Raw genomic sequence first — 20683 nt, forward strand, 5'->3', positions numbered from 1 at the left:
AATTCCCATTTCCAGCTTCTTAAAAGCCAGGTCAAAACTGACTGCCTATTTTGCAGCGTTCCAGCATTCCAATTACTTCCAGATGCAGCCTTTCATGGACAAATCAAGGGGCACTTTTAAATCCCTGTAAAGTGAATTCCAAACCTTTTACCCTTTGCATAAAATATTCGGGTTTATCTTAAATAACAGTGCTCAAAAAAAAAAGAAAAACCCTCTTATAGTATGGAATGTTTTTTTTTAAAAAAACCCATTTTTACAGGGGTAACTCACTGTGTTATCAGTCCCCACGTCGATGCACACAGGCAGGCATTTATCTGGGTGTATCCCTGCACAGGCTGTGTACAAACACAGCTTTCCCACTGGAATTCCCATCCCATACACCCCCAGGTCTCCAAGACCCAATATTCTTTCTCCATCAGTGACGACAACAGCCTGATGAAAAAAAACAAACAAAAAAACCAACAGGTCAAATCATACACGATCACTGAAATTTATAAAGATTAGATCAATAGCAGCTGAGTTTTTTTTTCCCAGGCAAAAACTGAGGTATGTTTGCACAGTCAGACAAAGAACAGATCATGAGGAATATTTTCCTCAACCCATAAACCTGACATTTGGGATGCAACACTGATCTTCAAGATGTGCATTACCTTAATGGGCTGCATTCTGCCATCATCACTGAAGAGCCAAGAATGCATTACTCAATATTTATGTTTCCATCAAATTCTAGTAAATCTTAAAAGACTCAGCTGAGATGCAATAACAACTAGAAACTAAATGACACTGTGACAGTACCTTAACATCGTTCTCTGGCCAGTTGTTCACAATTGACCTTATGTGGCCTCTGTCTGAGATGGAAATAAATAATCCCCTAAAAGAAAAAAAAGAAAAACAAACCACAAACCAGAAATATTTTGTGGGTGACAATTAGAAATTTCACCTTGCTTTTGTAAAACTAAATGCCAAACAGGACAACTTAAAATTCAAAGTTTTACAGCCACTGATATAAATTGCTCAAAGGACAAAATCTGTTCCTGCTTGGGGCAGGGACCTGAGGAATCACCAGAATCACCCCTCTTGTGCAGGGTGACAGTGATGGCCTGAGGAACCCCCTGAGCCTGCCCTGCTCTGCAGGGTGACAGTGATGGCCTGAGGAACCCCCTGAGCCTGCCCTGCTGTGCAAGGTGAGGTTGATTAGGCACAAATTCCTTTCTAATGGAGTAATCCCTAGGTGGTTAGTCCATAAATCCCTTTCAATCTACACTCCCTTGCAGAGGCCCTGCTCTGACAGAGATCCTCAGAGCCACAGAAGGGACTCTGGTAGCTGGGGAAATCCCCTCTGGAATTACAGAGCTGTTGGCATCTAGGAAGAGCTGGGAATGGGTCTGAAGCCCTGCACCTGGAGTATTTATGTGACCCACCTCCACGTCTGCTTCCAAATGTTTTGTTTCTCAATATAAACCGTGTCCTGATACATATTTTAACAAACCTTTACTGCTCTGGTTTGGCACAAGCCTCGTGTAGCTGCACCCGGGCGAAGATGACACAAACCACTTCCAAACTCAGGCAAGAGGGTGGGGAAAAGGGCAATAACAGCAGAAACAAGGCGTGTTTGTGCCCTTACTTTGGTCTCCTGAAGATGTGTCCGTACTGGGAGCAGGCCAGGCCCACGGTTGGAGTGTACACAATGGGCATTAACCGCTCAATATCGTCCTGCAGCACCCTGTAGAACAGCTTCTCGTTTCTCTCCTGGATCCCCATGATGTAGATATACCTGTGAGCAACCAGCACAAGGAAAACACCATTGCTGTCTGCACTGCTGCTGGTCCCTCAGGAGAGCCCCCTCCCCTGGAGCCAGGCTGGGAGCACCAAAGGCAAGCTGGGGAAGAGAGCAGCGTGAGAAGGTGAGATGGAAATGCTGCACGGGACAGGCCCTGTGTGCTGACAAGGTAATCGTGGCAAATGGGACTAAATCTGATCCAGGGATTTACTTCAGGGTGCAGCAGGGGCTCTCGGTACCCTTGCAAACAGAATTTCCCACCCAGAAAATGTGTGTGGTGAATCCCAGCACCAACACACACGTGCAGCAAACCGAGCCCCACCAGAAGGGTGCCTGAACTGAATCTGAATTTCTGCAAATTTACCCACCAGTTTACTGTGTACCAACCCACAGCCAGTGCTGCTGACCCAAGGACACAGAGATAATGAATTAGCAATCTGCCTTGGGCTACAGCAACTGGGCACTCGGCCAGTACAGGTGACACGACTGTTGTGGACCAGCAAGTGTGGATTTAAGAGCCACCTTTCAGTTCTGATGAGAACAAAAGAGCTTTGGTGGGCCCAGCGAGCCCCAAGCCATTCCAGTTCTCCTCCTGCCTGCAGGAAACTGTGTGTTTTCACGGGCAGAGATACACAAAGATTATGTGAAAACATAACGGGATGCTAAATCATGGCATCTTAAAAATAAAACACAGCAAAGTCCTTTGCAGTTCACCAAACCAGTGGGTTAAGCAATAAAAGATATTAAAAAAAATACACGTGATGAGATTTAAAATTCTGCTCTCGTAGTAGAGTAGAATTTTTAATTCCTTTTTAGCAGTAACTACTGTATATGCTAAACACTGGTTTTGGTATCTCAGCCGCTCAGTTTACCTTCATTATCACACATTTTTACAGGCTGAAAGCCACCTGCTGTGCTCTAACAACCTGCCACTCCATCTTACAGATCACAGAAATACGTGTGACAGGTTACAGGCAGGTCTGCAGCTCCGTTACTGATTTTCACACACTCTCTTCTGCTGTTTTATGAACATGGAATATTAAAAAAAAAAAAAGAGAAAAAAAAAGCTTCCCACCCTCACCTGACTGTGGGATGAAAGCAGATTTCTGTGCAAAGTGAAAACAACACCCAAGAACTGAAAAACTAGAAACTGCACAGTATTTTCACATTCCCATCCCATTTCCAGCCCCAGCATTCCCATTCCCAGCCCCAGCACTCCCGTTCACTCGCAGCACAGGACGCGGCCGGAGCAGCGCTTACTTCTCCAAGGGGTCAGTCATTTTTGCCAAATTCTTGTGGAAGCGTAAGGCTTGGATGTCCTGTGTCTCTATTTTGGGAGGCAGGAGTCCCTGCAGCCCCAGCATCTGTCGCTCGTGTAAGGTGAAGGCCATGCCCTGCAAACGAGAGTGGAGCAGCAATTATCAGCTCTTGCCCCAGAACTCCCTCTTCCAGGAACTCTTCCACTGCGCCCTTTTCTCCAGGCAGGGTCGGGGTGTGTTTGCCTCCCCTGGGGCTCTCCTCACCTTCTGGGGGTGTTCCTGTGGAGCACAGCTTCCCCAGACCTTGCCAGGTTTAATTTTCCCCGGTGGGGCTGGAGGGCAGCAAAGAGGTGCTGCTGCAAACGGGTTAAAAGTGAAACAGCAGCTGCTTTTTCAATTGTTCCACTGTCACCCAGGCTGGCCCCTACAGCCACAGGCAGCAACACTCAGATTTTTATCTGAATTGCTCCATTTGCTGCTTCCTTCAGCAATACAGCCTGATGCCCAAGTTACTGAATTGCCCTAATGCTTCTATGAAGATCCAACCCAAATACTTCATTTTCACTTAGGGATGGATCTAATCCATCTGTCTGCTACCAAAAAGCCTCACTGGTAGCAAATCAGAAGAGTTCAACTGCAAAAATTTCTCACTCTTCTCCATTTGGGAGATGGACAGTGGACAGAGTTTAAATTTATTGTTATTTGAATACTAATTTGAACCGTTTCTCAACCTTCAGATTCTTACTGCCAAGCTAAAAAAAAAAAAAAAAGCAGCTTTCTAAGGTTTGCCTTATGCCTTGTAATTACACTCCAAGTTCCTCCTGCCACCAGAAAGGTCAGAGAATCAGATGATCCTTGTGGAAGGGACCCACAAAGATCATCCGTGTTCAACTCCTCAAGTGGCAAGAAATAAAAATCAGTACTTTTCCACTTGACAGTAAAGGCATCAGTTCAGATTAGAACACAAATATTTTCACCTCTGTTTATATGAGAACAGACTCTTCACAGGTATTTGTAGAACTCACACCCATTAACAAAAAATTTCTAAAAAGAATCCAGTTGTAGTGTAATTCATCCTACCTGAATGGTTTCTAAACAATACTCCTTAGAGAAAAAAAATCCCATTGTTAAAATAATTACTATTTTACATTATTTTCCTCTTTCCTATTTGGGTCATATTTCATACAGGTTGTTTTGACTACACTGACTAAAGCCATCCACTTGCTTTTCTGTACTGATTCTACACTATGCTCTATGGTAATAAAATACCTGAAGAGCTAGAAAGCAAGAAAAAACCAACAACTCAACCCCAAAAATTTCACTGTTTTGCATTCTTGCAGAAAACTCAAAGTATTTAACCCTAAAATGAATCTGTTTTTCTCTATTTATCTTCATGTCTGCCAACCTTTCATGTAATAGACTTGACACTAAATATTGATTTCAGTTTAACCTTTTACTCCTAGGACAGTAGAGTTTTCTACAAGTAGTCAGGAGTCATTTGCAAACCACTGTTTTCTTTCCCAGTCTAACTGCTATTTTACAGTATTCTTCCAATATAAACACAAATAAATTTCAGATGACAGTCCATTCTTCAGATTTTTGACCTGCTGCTGGTTTTTTGGGGGTTGATTTCTAATTTTTGGGGTTTTTTTGTGGGGTGCAACAGTCACTTTAGCCACTTCAGTGGTATTTTCTTTCCAAACACTGATCTGAACAATCCAACATTTCCACAAAGACCACAGCCATGCAAACAGAGAGGAGCTGATAGCAGAGAAGAGCCCAGGGTGCTCTGGGTGCCGCAGAGGCTTTTCCTGTGTTGCAAAGGATTAGTTCCACTTCTGCACGCTTCGCAAGAAACACCAATTCTCTGCGAGCAGAAATGCATGCTCCGCACAAGCTCCTCTCAGCTACCTTCCCATTTCCTCAGCAGCCGCGGCTTGCTGCCACCAGCAGTTTAATACATTTAAACAGAGTTAAATCCTTCCGAAAGCAGCCCTCTCCCACACAAACCGCCTGCAGCTCGGGCCCCAAGGCCGAGCACAGCTGGCAAACACTTGCAGCATGTTGGCTGTTACTCCAGACACCACAGGAGCAAAAGCGGTGCCAAAATATTTACAGTGCTCAGAGGAAGGAGAAGAGGAGGGAAGAAGAAGTTTAGTCTCTGGTCAGCAGGGCCAGTGGAGTTTAAGCCTGGGGAAGGCCACACTGGCTACGCTGACATTTTACTGTAACCTGAGAGAAACACCTCACTACAAAACCTACATCCCCCCCTCCAGTCCCGTAAAAACCACAACTACCAAATTTCTGATCTCCACTATTAGCATGACACCGGAATGTGGCTTTTCCCAACCTCCCTGCAGAGTGGAACCTGTGTCCTTAAAACCTGGGCCCCCAATAACGCCCATGACCCCAGAGCTTAGCTCCAAGCAGAACAGAAACCCATCTTTATTCTGTTTATTCACACTCTTTCCTGTCTGTAGGGAACCTGGGTGTTGAATGTCTCTGGAGTTACAATAACATCAAACAGGATGAATTTTTAAGTGACACTAAGTACTTTCAGCTGTTGATTTACATGATAATTATATCGTATTCAGAGAGGCTTTAATTTCTGCCTAGGCCTGAATCAGGAATCAGAATGACATCAGCCTTCACACACTCAGTCCTTGTTCCAACTGGAGCAGAAGTTTGGGCCAGAGCAGTGAGATAAAATCCCTGAGTCCTTCTAACACTTGCAGTATCTTTGTCCATGACCATGAGGTTGTTTTGGTTGTGGATTTGGGATTGCCCACGCAGCATCTCCCAGGATGGAGCTGCAGTATCACACACCCAGCACTCTTCCAGTGACCCACGACCACAACCAGCCCCAGGAGATCAGGGGGCACAGCCAGCCCTGGGAGATCAGGGGGCACAGCCAGCCCTGGGAGATCAGGGGGCACAGCCAGCCCTGGGAGATCAGGGGACACAGCCAGCCCCGGGAGATCAGGGGACACAGCCAGCCCCGGGAGATCAGGGGACACAGCCAGCCCCGGGAGATCAGGGGACACAGCCAGCCCAATACATCAGGGGACACAGCAAGCCCTGGGACATCAGGGGGCACAGCCAGCCCAATACATCAAGGGGCACAGCCAGCCCCGGGACATCAGGGGACACAGCCAGCCCCGGGAGATCAGGGGGCACAGCCAGCCCCAGGAGATCAGGGGGCACAGCCAGCCCTGGGACATCAGGGGGCACAGCCAGCCCCGGGAGATCAGGGGACACAGCCAGCCCAATACATCAGGGGACACAGCCAGCCCCAGGACATCAGGGGACACTCATCCGGCCCATGCAGCCAGCATCAATTGCCCAAAGGCAGGGAAGAGCCCCCACCTAAAGCCCAAACTCCCCCCGGCTTTCCCTGGGATTAAGTGCTTAAGCACTCCTACAGTCTGGGTCTGAGCAGCAGGGTCACTGTGTGCAGGCTGGGTTTCCTTCCCCCAGGTGCTGTGTGCTCACTTTCACTGCCATCAGCCTCCTTAATCCTCTTCTCAGCTCACAGCAAGCAGGGGTCGTCTCCAGGCCAGCACAGACAAAGCAGGAGGGAGCCCAGCACGTCTCAAAGCCCACAGATTAATTAATTAACACTCCACGGACAAATTCACTGCCACAAAACCAACCTTCTGCTGGGAGGGGGAATGAAAAACGCTACAGGAGTGAAATGCTGATGCTATTTTAGTTAAGACAAGCTCACACTGAAGCACCATGAACTTCAACCCACAAACTGGCACTGGGACTTCGCAGCAACTGGGCTCCACCACACAAAGCCCGTGCTGCTATAAATACCAGCACACACAAATCCTAGCTGCGTGCCTCGCATGGAGCAGCCTGGACGCTGCGAGCAGGATTTTTATAGCACCACTGAGTAAGGAATTCTGAGAGGTTTCCAAGCAGAGAAGTCGTAGTGGTGGTAAGTCTTCCCCGCCTGCAGTCTTGCAGCCACATATATGAGAGTGTATCTTAACCAATCATAAATGCTCTCATACACAGCAAAAACCCCATCCAGGGCTCCTGACAAAGATGCACATACAGTTTATATCCAAACATGCCACTGTTTGGAAAATTAGCTACCCATGAGATTTAAAAAATGTAACTTGTAACTCCTAGTAATTGTTAGAACGGATTCAGCAGGGAGCACAGCCTTTGAAGCAGCATCATAAACATCTTGAAAACAAAGCAGACTTTATGTTGGATTGTGGGCTGCTTCTCTTGACTTTGCTCCCTTGGGCTAAACACAAAGTTCACTATTGCACAAGATGCCTCCACTGCAAATTAATAAAGTTCATTCATAAGAATCAAAGGTGTCTTTGCTATCTCCACCAGAGAATAAAAGTTTATGAGAACAGAAAACCTCTCCAGATTTTTTTCCTCCTTCATTTTTGAACTGGACTCTCTCCCTTTGTTCTCCCAGAGCAGCAGTCTGTGCCCTGGTGGGTGTGGCAGACACAGCAGGGCAGTGCACTGACACAGCCCGGATCCCCATGGCATCCCCAAGCCTTTTTGCACTCCCTCTCTCTGCAGGCAGAGCTGCCACCAGCCCCTGGCCCCTCTGCCAGACGGAACACTCCACTCTGGCTGATGACCCACGCTGACTGGAAGCACTCCCCTGCACAAGAGGGGAAAAGCAGGAGCAGAAAGGCTCCACTGCTGCCAAGGAGGTGGCCCAGGCTCTGCCGGGTACATTTTCCATGGACACCACGGCAGAGCTGCACACTGCAAGTCATGGGAACCCTGAACGCCCCGGGGGCATCTCTTTAAACTGCTGCTTTTCCAGCAGATGTGGCTGCTCCTGCTCTCCTGAGGGGCATTAATCCCACAGGGGCAGTGCCCTTCCTCCATCCCCAGCCCAGAGGTGCTGAGCAGAACACCTGGCCCAAGGTAACGAGGTTTGATAGCCTCCCACCACCTTTGGCACCTGGTTACAGATTAAACAGCTCCATGTAACTCCTTCTGAAAGCACTCAGCTCTCAGGGAAGCTGATAAAACCTGCAGGTGCAGGGCCATGCCAACCCCATCCAAGAATCCCTGCAAACCATCTGGGCAGGACACAGACCTGTGCAGGGACCTCTGGGCTGGGGGTGTGCACAGTTTCTGGCATTCTCCTGTCCTCTCGGGTCTCTCCTCCTGACTGATCACAAACTGATAGCAACGTTTGAGCACTGCACCTCTCAGCAACGATCACCATGGGCATTCCCTCCCCACATCCTGTTTACCCTGGCTTCCCCAGGAAGGCACAGGGCCACTGTGTATTCCACGCCTTGGCTGCTCTGAGATAACCTAGGCTGGCTAAGTCTGAATCTAAAATGTATTAAAGCAAATGAAATGTGTCAAAACCAGCATGGTGAGAAAGGGCAGTGGAACAGAGCATCTGCTTTTACAACTTCAAGCTCATACAATCTTTTCTTTACACTCTCTTGTGCTATCCTTTTTATTTTGTCAAAATAGCTTCGACTTTGGTTGGGCTTTTTCTGTTTATCTTCTATTCTGAACTGTAAATGTACTGTTAGGATATTTCCCACAAATCAGTGAGGTCATGTACAAGTTTGCTAAGAAAATAATCTCTTTATGGAAAGGTAGATTTATCACAGTTTTTGGAAGTATTCTGGAAGCCATGCGTGAAAATAAATTGGGATGAAAAGCTGTGAACGAACACATAAAACTGTGAGCAAAATATAACATTTGAGAAGATGACCACCTGTATGAAAGATCTGTTAAAATTCCTCAGGATCAGTCTGGGATTATTAACCTGCCACCAGTGAATGTTTCTTTAACATTTATCACATTTTGTGTATTTCCATGCACATATCTATTGCCATTTCCAGGCAGATACATGCACACAAATATGTGCATTTATAAGTCCTAAAGATACCTGCTGAAGCCAAGATTTTGAGAGGCACTGTCAGTGCAGGAGGAGTTTTTGGACATCAGGAGGGATTTCCCCGTGGAAAGGGAGGTCAGGAATTGGAGCTGCCCAGGGAGGAGTTGGAGTGCCCATCCCTGGAGGCGTCCAGGGCGGGCCTGGACGTGGCACTGAGAGCTCCGGGCTGGGTGACAAGGTGGGGATCGGGTGACAGGTTGGACTCGATGGCTGAGAGGGCTTTTCCAGCCTCAGGGATTCTGGGATTCTGTGATAACCTAACAGTCCTGGGGAACAGAGTTATGGAAAACGGAGTACTGGAACCCACAGTACAAAACACCATCACAGCCTTCTTCACAAGAACACCAAAATAACCAACTAAAATAACCAACCGAGGTACAGCAAGTGTCGCCAACTATTCAGTCACAAATTTTCTGCAAGCCACAGAAAACAAGCACACAGATAACATTACAGGTCATGTATTTCCAGTGGAGACAAGAACACTCTGATGGCACTCCACGTGGCAGGACAGACATCACCAGGCAGGGATCCTGTGCATCACCTGCTGTGTGCTGGAAGAACAAACCCTGCCCCATCTGAAGCACTGCAGCGTATCAGTAACGATTTAATTGCCAGCACTAAACCAGGGAGATTGTCCTTAGAGCGTGCTAAGCAAGCTGAAAATGCTGCCTGGGCACAGCAGGGACCTCCAGCAGGACAGAAGGTCCTGGAGCCAAGTGACTGCAGGGGTCACACAGCACGGGGGGCTCTGACAGAGCAGCATGCCACAGCAGCTGCAGCAGGCGCTGCACTGCTGGCTGCAGCACTGAGCTGGCCCAGAGAGCTCACTGCCTCCTCCTGCCCAGGAACACCCCAAATCTGCCCTGCAAACACCACAGCCCAAACCAGCTGGTGCAGCCGTGCTGTCCGCCTGCAGCCAGGGGACATTTTTGTTTGTGACATGTTTGTGACATTTGTACGACCCTGGGCAAGAAAATAAAAACAACTGGAAGAGAAAAACCTACTCCAGTGGCAAAGAGCAACAGATTAGTTTGCACAAGGGTGAGGGCTGGTTCCTGCCCCTGATGCTGTCCTTCTGCAGCTCTTGTTATAGGAACATGTCCCTTAGGGCAGACCAAATGTTCTGCAGAGTCGATAGGGGATGTAAAAATTAAACGTAATCAAGTAAAACATGATAACCTCGACAAGCTGACAGCAAGAAATAACACCCTTTATCTGTGTCTGTACGTAGATAACATATATATATATCTATCCACACGTGAGGCACGAGGGGTAAAGTACTCAGTGTGTTTAATAAATCATTTATATCTTTGCTGAATATCCAAAATGCGTTTCCATACAGATACTGCATCCAGCAGTATCACTCAGTGACCTTTCTGATCCACTCCAACAGGCGTCAGCAGGAAGGACAGGCTGATACAGCAGAGACAAACTAATGCAGAGTGGGGTTCCCTCCCACCAGTGTAACTTCGTGGAGGCATAAAAAAATTTTAAAAATCAATTGCCATTAACCAGAAGCTCCCTACTGCCTTCTGCTCCTCAAGAAAAACAATTGCATTGTGCTCAGTCCAGCTGAGGATCCAGGGTTAAAAAAAACTGGAAGGATATCACCACTAGAAAAACAGTAAGAAATGACCTATTGTTCTTGTTTCAGAATACTATTGCATAATCAGCATTTAGAAAAGCTTACAGGGGTTGAAGTAATTTCCATGGCACCTCAAAGTCTTCAGAGCTCAGAAAGTCTCGAGACAATCTGATCCTGACAAATCACACCAATCTACCCTTTTCTCCTTCCCTGACACAGCAATCTCCACTTCAGTTTGCAGTCAGCCAGTCTCAACCTTCCACAGTTCTCTCTCCCTCCCTTTGGGCAGCCTGGACTCGGGCAGGATGGAGGCATCCTGCACTCCACTGCCCAGGGCAGAAAGGGAAGGGTAAAATAACCCAGCCCCACAGCTTAGAAATGCCCTGCCAGACAGGCAGATGTGCCTCCTTTCTTGACCACTTCAGACATCTTGGTTCAGCCACCAAAAGCCCTCATCTGATTTCTTACCAGTTTTAATTTTCGTATTAATGGCTGCAAGATTCCTGAAGGCCACTACAGCTCCAGTGGGAGAAAAAAAAGAAAAGAGGTTGAGGTTGGGCTTGTGGAAACAAGAACAGTTCAGTGAAGGGAACAAAAAGCTTCTTTCTTATAAGTCTGCCTCAAAGCATGAAATTAACATGATATCTGTACCTCCCAATTAGCTCCCACCAAGGTTTATTTTTAGACGCTCTTTCAGACTCTGCAGAGGGATGTTTCTTAGGCGATGTGGCTCAGCCCCAAGTCTCAGTGTCCCAGGAAAGGGCCAGGGCTAGGATAGAGAGGCTAACACTTCCTGTGGTTACAGAATCACAGAATAAGGAGGTTGGAAGTGACCTCTAAGATCATCGAGTCCAACCCATGTCCTAACACCTCAACTCAGAATCTAGACCATAGCACCAAGTGCCATGTCCAGCCTTTTTTTAACACATCCAGAGATGGTGATTCCACCACCTCCCTGGGAAGAGCATTCCAGGACTTTATTATCCTTTCAGCAAAAAATGTTTTCCCAATATCCAGCCTATACATTCCCTGATGTAGCTGAGACTGTGTCCTCTGGTTCTGTCAGTGCTGCCCAGTGTTTCTGTCAGTCCCTATGGCTGGGGAATTCAGAGTTAACTTTGGCAGACTGGGATCAGACCCTGTCCCTGTGGCTCTGTCAGTGTCTATGGCTGGTGAATTCAGAGTTAACTCTGGCAGACTCTGGGATCAGACCCTGTCCCTGTGGCTCTGTCAGACCCTGTCCCTGTGGCTCTGTCAGACCCTGTCCCTGTGGCTCTGTCAGTGTCTATGTCTGGCCAATTCAGAGTTAACTCTGGCAGACTCTGGGATCAGACCCTGTCCCTGTGGCTCTGTCAGTGTCTATGGCTGGTGAATTCAGAGTTAACTCTGGCAGACTCTGGGATCAGACCCTGTCCCTGTGGCTCTGTCAGACCCTGTCCCTGTGGCTCTGTCAGACCCTGTCCCTGTGGCTCTGTCAGTGTCTATGTCTGGCCAATTCAGAGTTAACTCTGGCAGACTCTGGGATCAGACCCTGTCCCTGTGGCTCTGTCAGTGTCTATGGCTGGTGAATTCAGAGTTAACTCTGGCAGACTCTGAGGTCAGACCCTGTCCCTGCTCAAGCTCTCCCAGCTCAGCAGGGCTCAGCAGTGCCAGCATCCCCTCGTGTGCCCAGGGCAGCACCGTGCGGAGCAGCCCTCGCTCTGCGGGTCAGGAACTGCTCCCTGCCTTGCCACGGGGCACGGGTCTCTCCTTGGAGGCAGACAGACAGCTGGACAGGCCTCACACCCACCTTGTTGGTGCGCGGGTTCAGCATGAGTGGCTTGCCCTTCTCCTTGGTGTGCAGGCCGCGCCGCGCCGCCGCGCCGGGCGCCCAGGCGGCGCGCAGTCGGGACAGCATCCTCGCTCCTCCGCAGCACCTGCGAGGCAAAGGCAGCGCTCAGCAGAGCCCCCGGACACCGCCGGGGCTCCCCGCTGCCGCAGGGAAGCCCTGCCAGCGTCAGACCCCTTTTAACAGCGTGAAGCACCAGCCCAAATCCGCCCTGCGGCAGCCAGGGGGGAAAGGCAGGAAGGGCTTGGAATGCTGAGGGCACAGAGTGAGGGAGCGCAGGGATCCTCCCGGCAGCCAGCAGGGAAAGGCAGGAAGGGCTTGGAATGCTGAGGGCACGGAGCAGGGAAGGCAGGGATCCTCCCGGCAGCCAGGGGGGAAAGGCAGGAAGGGCTTGGAATGCTGAGGGCACGGAGCAGGGAAGGCAGGGATCCTCCCGGCAGCCAGCAGGGAAAGGCAGGAAGGGCTTGGAATGCTGAGGGCACAGAGCAGGGAAGGCAGGGATCCTCCTGGCAGCCAGCAGGGAAAGGCAGGAAGGGCTTGGAATGCTGAGGGCACAGAGCAGGGAAGGCAGGGATCCTCCTGGCAGAGCAGAAATGCCAGCAGTGGTTTCAGCGGTGACCCGTGGCACCGGCAAAAATGCCAGCCAGGACGGGACAGCCTGGGCAGGTGCACCACAAAATCCACACTGGGATCCTCTGGAGCTCTCCAGTGAAACCTCCTGGCCTGGGCAGCACTGGGGAGAAACTGTCTGTCAGCATATTGAAACTCTGCTGCAACAAAATGTGGAATTAAAATGGCAAACACTCCACTGAACTGGGGATTCCAGGCTCAGGTTTTTACAATTCCAAACTTTAAAAAGTTTTATATTCAGAGAGAATATATCCTTTAAAGTAAAGGATGTTTCCCCAAAAGAATTAAAAATTGTTTGTATAACCCAAGTTCTTATCCTGACAGGTGTTAGCAACTCTTGAACTCATTTTAATCCATTATTGATTACAAGCTCTTTGGTGAAGAAATTACCATTTACCACGTGCTTGTATAAGGCAGGACCAGCAGGGAATGTGCATGGATTCACCTCCCAAAGATTATTTCACTGGGAGTGAGAGACAACAGAAAGCAGGGCAGGACCATGGTCTGAGTGGTGACACAGGGAGGGGACAGCAGGGGACCAGGAGAGGGGACCTGCCACCCCCTGCCCAGCTACACTCACAGCCCAGACAGGCAGGGACAGTAAAGCAGGGCATGAGATATTTGTAAGGAATGAAATGATGCATGGCTTGCATTTTTAATTTCTTCCAGATGGGAGGCAAAATTGAATTAAGGAACAAAACTTCATTATCTTAAACATCGCCTGAATACTTTAGAAGACCTGCTCTAATCAAATTTGCACATAACCAGCTTTTAAGATGGCAGACTGGTTTTACAAGTTACAGTCTGAGGATTTTCTTGAAAATCTTTCCAAGCATTAAAAAACTATGCAAACATTTAACATTTTTCATTATCAGTTATGCCCGAGTTTCTCTTCTACCCACTAGGAAGGGTCGAGGGAAGCTGCTCTGCATCCAGAAGCATCCCTTCCCCTCAACCTTCACTTGTGTGTTTAGGCCTGTGGATGACAAAAATTCCACTCAAACCCCCTGTGTTGATTTGTTTTGGGGTAAAGACCATAAATTTGCTGCGTGGAGTGGGACAGCAGGCACGGGAGGAAGCCTTGCCAGCAGCACAAACAAATGTTGCCCCTCACGTGCTTGTTCCTCCCCAAACCTGCTCGTGGTGGAGTGAGCTGCCAGGGAAATCAGGATCAGACCAGGGAAATTAATTCTGTCCTGCAAAACACATTAATTCCGTGCTGTTTTTGGATCATCCAATTCAGCTTTAACTGGTTTTAGCTCTGGCTGCTCACTTGCCATCACCCCACGGCTGCAGGTCCATCTCCTGTGCAGGGGAGCCCAAAACTGGTCTGTGACTCCAGTGCCACAGCAAACCCCACCCCAGAGCCCCACCAGCCTGGTGCCACCGTGGCGTCACCCTGCCACCAGCAAAGGCCTCAGACAAGGAATTACAAAGTAGAACAAGCACCACACCCTGCCGAACTCTAATTAAATTTAAATTACTTTGGTGCAATTAATGAGCATTTAAGAACCAAACAAGATTGTGGCCTAGATTCACATGAACTTGATAAATTAACTCCAATCAACGAGGCAGAGGGGAAAAGGCTTTTCAGAGGTGACACAAATCTTGCTTTCTTCTTCCCTGATGTGTGAGAGAGGAGACTTGCTCCTCTCCGAGGTGTCACACCAGCACCTAAAATTATTCTCTTGATGGAGTTATCTCAGATTCATAAAAGGGGAGAATCAAGTTTCATTTTCCACTGAGCCTTCTGTTTAGATCCCAGAGATATGATCCCAGTTAATTTATACCCACCACAAAACCTGACTGGTCACTCAGCCCCGAGCTCTCCCTCCCCTGCTCTTCTCATTGTTCCCTGCTTGTTTCCTCTCCATCCTGCACACCTCCTCCAACTCCTTTGTCACAGACTTTTGAAAGGCGGTTCAGCAAGGGCTTGCCTGCAAAACTGACCTCAACACGACCTAATCTGACCTCACAAGCAGGAAATCCTCCCTCGTGCCTGCCCACAGTGCTCTGCAGGGCTGCCAGCAGCTCTGCCTGCCTGGCCGTGGCCCTGTGACCCTCCCCAGCTCTGCTGGCCACCAGCCTGTCCCCTGGACCCGTGGGGAAGGACAAAGGGACACGAAGCCTCACGCTCTGTGGCTCACATCTGCTGGGGAGCCACAAGAACAGGGCTGGGGGAAAGGTCCCCACAGGTCCCTAAGCCACCACCTGGTTTCAAGGAGATGGAACGTGCTGCTGTCTGGGGAGGCTCTAACATGGCTGTGATGGGTTTGTAAAGAGAGGCCAGGCTTGAGAGGGTGGGAGTTAGACCATAAAGAGCAGGAGAGATCATTTTGGCAGTAGAGGCTGACAGAGAATGCCAGAGTGGTTTGGGTGGGAAGAGACCTCAAAGCCCATCCAGTGCCACTCATGCCATGGGCAGGGACACCTTCCACTGTCCCAGGCTGCTCCAAGCCCCATCCAGCCTGGCCTTGGGCACTGCCAGGGATCCAGGGGCAGCCACAGCTGCTCTGGGCACCCTGGGCCAGGGCCTGCCCACCCTCCCAGCCACCAATTCCTGCCCAACATCCCAAAATGTGTGCCTGCCCTGTGGCAGTGCAGCCATGGCCTGTGTGCTGTCCCTGCAGGCCTTGTCCCCAGTGCCTGGGCAGCTCTCCTGGAGCCCCTGCAGGCCCTGGCAGGGGCTCTCAGGTGTCCCTGCAGCCTTCTCTTGTGCAGGGGAGCAGCCCCAGCTGTGCCAGGCTGGCTCCAGAGCAGAGGGGCTCCAGCCCTGGCAGCATCTCCGTGGGGAAGGGAAAGAGCAGCACCTGCCACGATGTGAAAACACGCAGAGGACTGAGGCTGTGCAATGTCCTGTGAGCAGGAATTAGGAGGAAAGCAGCAGAACTGAATGAGGAATAAATTCCTGCCCAAACCTGTGTCGGCACAACCAGGATCTCTGCTCTCACTCTGTCAGTGCCTGACAATGGTGAGAACTACACCAGAGTGTGGAGCACCTCCAAACCGAGTCCAGCACAGCTGGGAATTTTTGAGTTGCTGTGTCACAAATTAAGGGGATTAAATCCATCAGCACACCAGAGGACAGCTCCCTGCTGTGCCTTATCAGGAGGCATCTGCCCAGGTCAAACTAATTACCAATATGCACAAGCGCCCTTATCTGGGAGCAAATGTTCTGCTGCTCCAATTATGGATTTGTTAAATGGCAAAACCTACTTTTAAGGGAAAGGTTCACCACGCTCTTAAAAGGCAGAATTAGGTTGTTCAGAGAGTTGGGAAGCTCGGAGCCAATTAAAGCAAGGCCAGCTTCAATTAGTGCCCAGGCTGCCTGACCCGTGGGTGTCCCCTCGGTGCCAGGAGTGCCTGTCCCTGCACAGCAGCTCGGGGAGGATGACTCTGCAGCCTGCCCTCAGTCTGAAGGGTGGGGAAGCACAAATGCATTCCCAGCGCTCCTGAAACCCTGTGTCAGTGATTTGTTCCAGCCTTTCTTTCCTGTACAGAAACTGGCTTGTGTCGAGGAGTTATTTTGTATTGACAAGCTGAAATCATCAATTCAAGGCCACGGAGGCCCCACAGAATTTCCAGTCTTTAAGGCCTCAACCCTTTCCAATCCAACAGTCTCCTCTGCCCCCACAGCCTGCCCCACCTCAGGTCTGCAGTGGATGCACCACACTCTATTCTCTTTTTTTTTTTTACAGTAATAAACAGCCCAGCCTGGCCCACCCAAGCATGACACAAACCAGGCACACACTAGCTGGCTTCATCACCTCAGTAACGATAAAGCAGTCCAAAATTATTGCATTAGGCCAGCACGGGCTGTAAGTGTGCCTCCCCATGAGACTTCCCCCTAAAGAAAGCAGCAATCCCTGCACCACCGCCCTTCAGCAGGACAAGGAGTCACTTTAGCTCCAGAACAGGAGCATCCCAGGAGGGAGCAGAGGGACGAGGAGGGGGCACGTGGTTCTGCACAGCAGCTCGGCTCCTCTGGCTCCCTGAGCTGACCAGGAGCTGCTGCTGAGGAAAGCCAGCAGGAAACACTGGCAAAACTACTTCAGGTCCCCTCCAGCAAAGTCCTGGGCCACCACTTTAAAGGACGTTTCTAAGGCACCTTGAGATGTGCAGATTAAAGGAACAGTCATGGGCAGAAATTACTAATGCAGTGTTTGGCAGAGGCAGGCGGGTTGTTTTGGAAGCAGATCTTTCCCAGCATACTGGGATTACTTTTCTTCCCTTTTATTCTGAGGCAGCCTGCTCGACAGGAAGAAAAGTTAGGTGTGGAGCACCCAGGCAGAGTGAGCAAGCTCACCACCTGAGGCTGGAAACAGTCACTAAACAAAGCACACTTAGGTGAGCTCGGGGGAGAATGATTCAGAACACTTCCTAAACAGAGTATTTCTCAATTCCTGTAATTTACAGTGCTATCAGACTTCTTGCAGCACGAGCAGAAAATGTGGCTGAAGTGTTTGGTATTGGGGTCTTGGTTGGTAGCAGCTCTTACCAGACAACACCAGAGAGCTGCATTTTTATACATTTACTGGCCTAAATATTCTGATTGTTAAGCACCAGAAAGTCCATTATTTTTACTGTGGAAACTGCAGCAGCAGTACTTTTGGCTAACTCTAACACGATGTATTGACATGCTTGATTTATTTTAATTTGTGTAACTAGGAGGGCCACTGGTGGTAAAGGTAAGGACAAAGAGCTCATCCTAAAAGCCCCCAGGAGTACTCCAGGAATAGCAGAAAGGTACTCAAGCTCTGCAGAACTGGCACGCCCCTGTGCTGGAGCTGCTCAACTCCAAAACTCAGATTTTGTTTTTGGATACAAGTTGAGGGGCAGACAAGGATGCTGCCAACAACTGCTGGAGGTACAGGAGTTCTTCCTGGGAAAGCAGCTGAGCACAGAGAAGCCGAGCTGGTGGCAGCTCAGTGCAGGTGAAGTGCACGCCTGCCAGCCTCTCACAAACCTCGGCGAGCGCTGGCCAGGGCTTGAAAAACAAATACCCAAGAACCTGAGAGCCTAGCCGTGCACCACGAGCCAGCAGGGCTGCTCCAGCTGCTGGGAGGGTGCTGGCACCACTCGTAAAGGTGAGCATTCAATTAGCACTCACTCACCACGGCGTGCTACCACGCACCTTGGCAGCTTCTGCCTCAGTTTGCAGAGCAAAAAGCTCCGAATCCTGCCCGCACTCAAGCTGCTGACTCACAATCCACCGCGCAGGGCTATCAGAACTTCCCTCCTGCGACCGTAACACACAGTTTCTTCCAAAACGCAGGCTCAGGTTAAATTTCTACAGATGTTATAGCTTCTAATAAGGCATTAGACACCGCTGGCTGCACACACGCGGGCCACCTGCAGAGCTGCACATTCTGCCCAGCTCTTCCATCTGCCCACATGTAAATCACAGGCACCCAGAACACCTCCCTTTGCTGCTCACTACTTTTTGGAATTACCAACACAACGACACCAAACAATCCACATTTGGCCGTTTTGATCTTGCTGGGCTGCAGGTCCGTCCCTTTTCACCAGCCCTTTATCAGTGTGCTGTAGGTTCGGTTTTTGTCCGGTTAATTAGGAGATTCTTGCCACCACACGGCACCCCGGGCTGCTCGGACACCAGCCCTTAGTCGGTGTATTTTAGAGGAGCGTGGGGCCGGCCAGGGCCGAAGGAGCGGCCAGGAGGCCGAGCCCAGCAGCAGCTCCGAGGGGCCGGGCGGCGCTTCCTGCTCCAAGGCCGCGCCAGCCGCTCCGCTCCTGCCCAACTTTCACTCTCCAGGGCCGCGGGGAAGTTCAGGGCAGGTCGGGCCCGGCGCGGGGGCGCTCGCCGCGGCCTCGGGCAGCTCCGTTTGTCACCGTTCCGACAGGGGTAAACACGCACGGGCTGCTGCCCGCGGCTCCTCGCCGGCACCTCCGCACCTGCCGCAGGGCCCGGCGCTGCCTCCGCCGCAGGCCGAGCCTCGGCGCCTCGCTCCGCCGTGCTGCTGCTTCGGCACGGCCCCCCGCGGGGCCGGACCGGGGACACGGAGCATCCCGGGCGGGCTCCATCCCCTCCCCGCGCCCGGGCGGCCTCCAGCCCCTCAGAACGCCCCGCAGACACGGGTTTATAAAGAGAGAGAGAGGCCTGTGGTGGCGCCGCCGCAGTTGTATAATTGTTACCAGAACGGGATCTACCTCCTCCTGCGGCTGCTACCCGCTGAGCGATGCCGGCCGAGGACCTGTTCCTACTGAGCGAGAGCAGCGCCCGCCCGCCGGAGCTGCGTCCACCGCAGAACCCGCCACTGAATGGAGCCAACACCGAGGCGCCCGGGAGGGACACCCCGGGAGGCGGGTGTTGGCCGTGACTGACAACTGGCACAGCAAATAGAAGGGAAGGAAACTCGCCGGCGATGGCGGCGCTTGGCCAATGAACGTTTTATCCCGCCCCCGCAGAGGGGAAAGCGGGACAGGCGCGGCGGGATCTGTCACAGGTTAATTGGACTGGCGAGACAGCCAATCAGCGCGGAGGGGCGGGGCGAGGGGCGGGACTGGGGATGGGCGCGTGAGGGCACGGGGAACGTGAGGGGAACGTGAGGGGAAGGGAATGGGAATGGGGAATGCGAGGGGAACGTGAGGGAATGGGAATGGAATGGGAATGGAACGTGAGGGGAAGGGAATGGGAATGGGAATGGGAACGGGGAACGTGAGGGGATGGGAATGGGAACGGGAACGGGGAACGGGGAAGGGAGTGGGAATGGGAATGGAACGTGAGGGGAACGTGAGGGGAAGGGAATGGGAACGGGGAACGTGAGGGAATGGGAATGGGAATGGGAATGGGAATGGAACGTGAGGGGATGGGAATGGGGAATGTGAGGGGAAGGGAATGGGAATGGGACTGGGAAACGTGAGGGAATGGGAATGGCAGTGGGGAACGGGGAACGTGAGGGGATGGGAATGGGAATGAGGAATGTGAGGAAATGAGGAATGGGAATAGGGAACGTGAGGGGATAGGGAATATGAGGGGATGAGGAACGTGAGGGGACAGGATCCATGAGGGGTTGAGAGCCATGAGAAGATGGAGGTCTGTGAGGGGGGGATGGGGCTGTGAAGGGTTGGGAGCTGTGAGGAGCTGGGGTCCGTGAGGGAATGGGGTTGTGAGGAGCTGGGGTCCGTGAGGGAATGGGGCTGTGAGGAGCTGGGGTCCGTGAGGGAATGGGGCTGTGAGGAGCTGGGGTCCGTGAGGGGACAGGGATGTGAGGAGCTGGGTCCGTGAGGGAATGGGGCTGTGAGGAGCTGGGGTCCGTGAGGGGACAGGGATGTGAGGAGCTGGGGTCCGTGAGGGGACAGGGATGTGAGGAGCTGGGGTCTGTGAGGGGACAGGGATGCGAGGAGCTGGGTCCGTGAGGGGACAGGGATGTGAGGAGCTGGGGTCTGTGAGGAGTCTGGGTCTGTGAGGGAATGGGGCTGTGAGGAGCTGGGGTCCATAAGGAACCTGGGTCCATTAGGGGATGGGGTCCATGAGGGCACAGGGCTGTGAGGAGCTGGGTCCATGAGGAGCCTGGGTCCATGAGGGGATGGGGTTGTGAGGAGTGTGGGGCTGTGAGGGGACAGGGCTGTGAGGAGCGGAATGGGGCTGTGAGGAATCTGGGTCTGTGAGGGCACAGGGCTGTGAGGAGCTGGGGTCCGTGAGGGCACAGGGCTGTGAGGAGCTGGG

The 20683-nt window shown here is 51.1% G+C and overlaps 1 protein-coding gene across 1 annotated transcript in view; it reads right to left on the minus strand.

Annotated features, from left to right (window-relative positions):
• Window positions 1-19314, minus strand: part of ME2 (malic enzyme 2) — a 33628-nt gene extending 14314 nt beyond the window's left edge. Inside the window, exons 1-6 of the mRNA XM_064403039.1 lie at window positions 19165-19314; window positions 12325-12451; window positions 3041-3174; window positions 1625-1774; window positions 796-871; window positions 271-432 (exon numbers count right to left, since the gene is read on the minus strand). Of these exons, the coding sequence (XP_064259109.1) occupies window positions 271-432; window positions 796-871; window positions 1625-1774; window positions 3041-3174; window positions 12325-12432 (630 nt within the window). The 5' untranslated portion in view covers window positions 12433-12451; window positions 19165-19314. The remainder of the gene's footprint in view (window positions 1-270; window positions 433-795; window positions 872-1624; window positions 1775-3040; window positions 3175-12324; window positions 12452-19164) is intronic.
• Window positions 19315-20683: the final 1369 nt, after the last annotated feature.

The sequence above is a fragment of the Passer domesticus genome, chromosome Z (assembly GCF_036417665.1).
Source record: "Passer domesticus isolate bPasDom1 chromosome Z, bPasDom1.hap1, whole genome shotgun sequence".
Taxonomy (NCBI): domain Eukaryota; kingdom Metazoa; phylum Chordata; class Aves; order Passeriformes; family Passeridae; genus Passer; species Passer domesticus.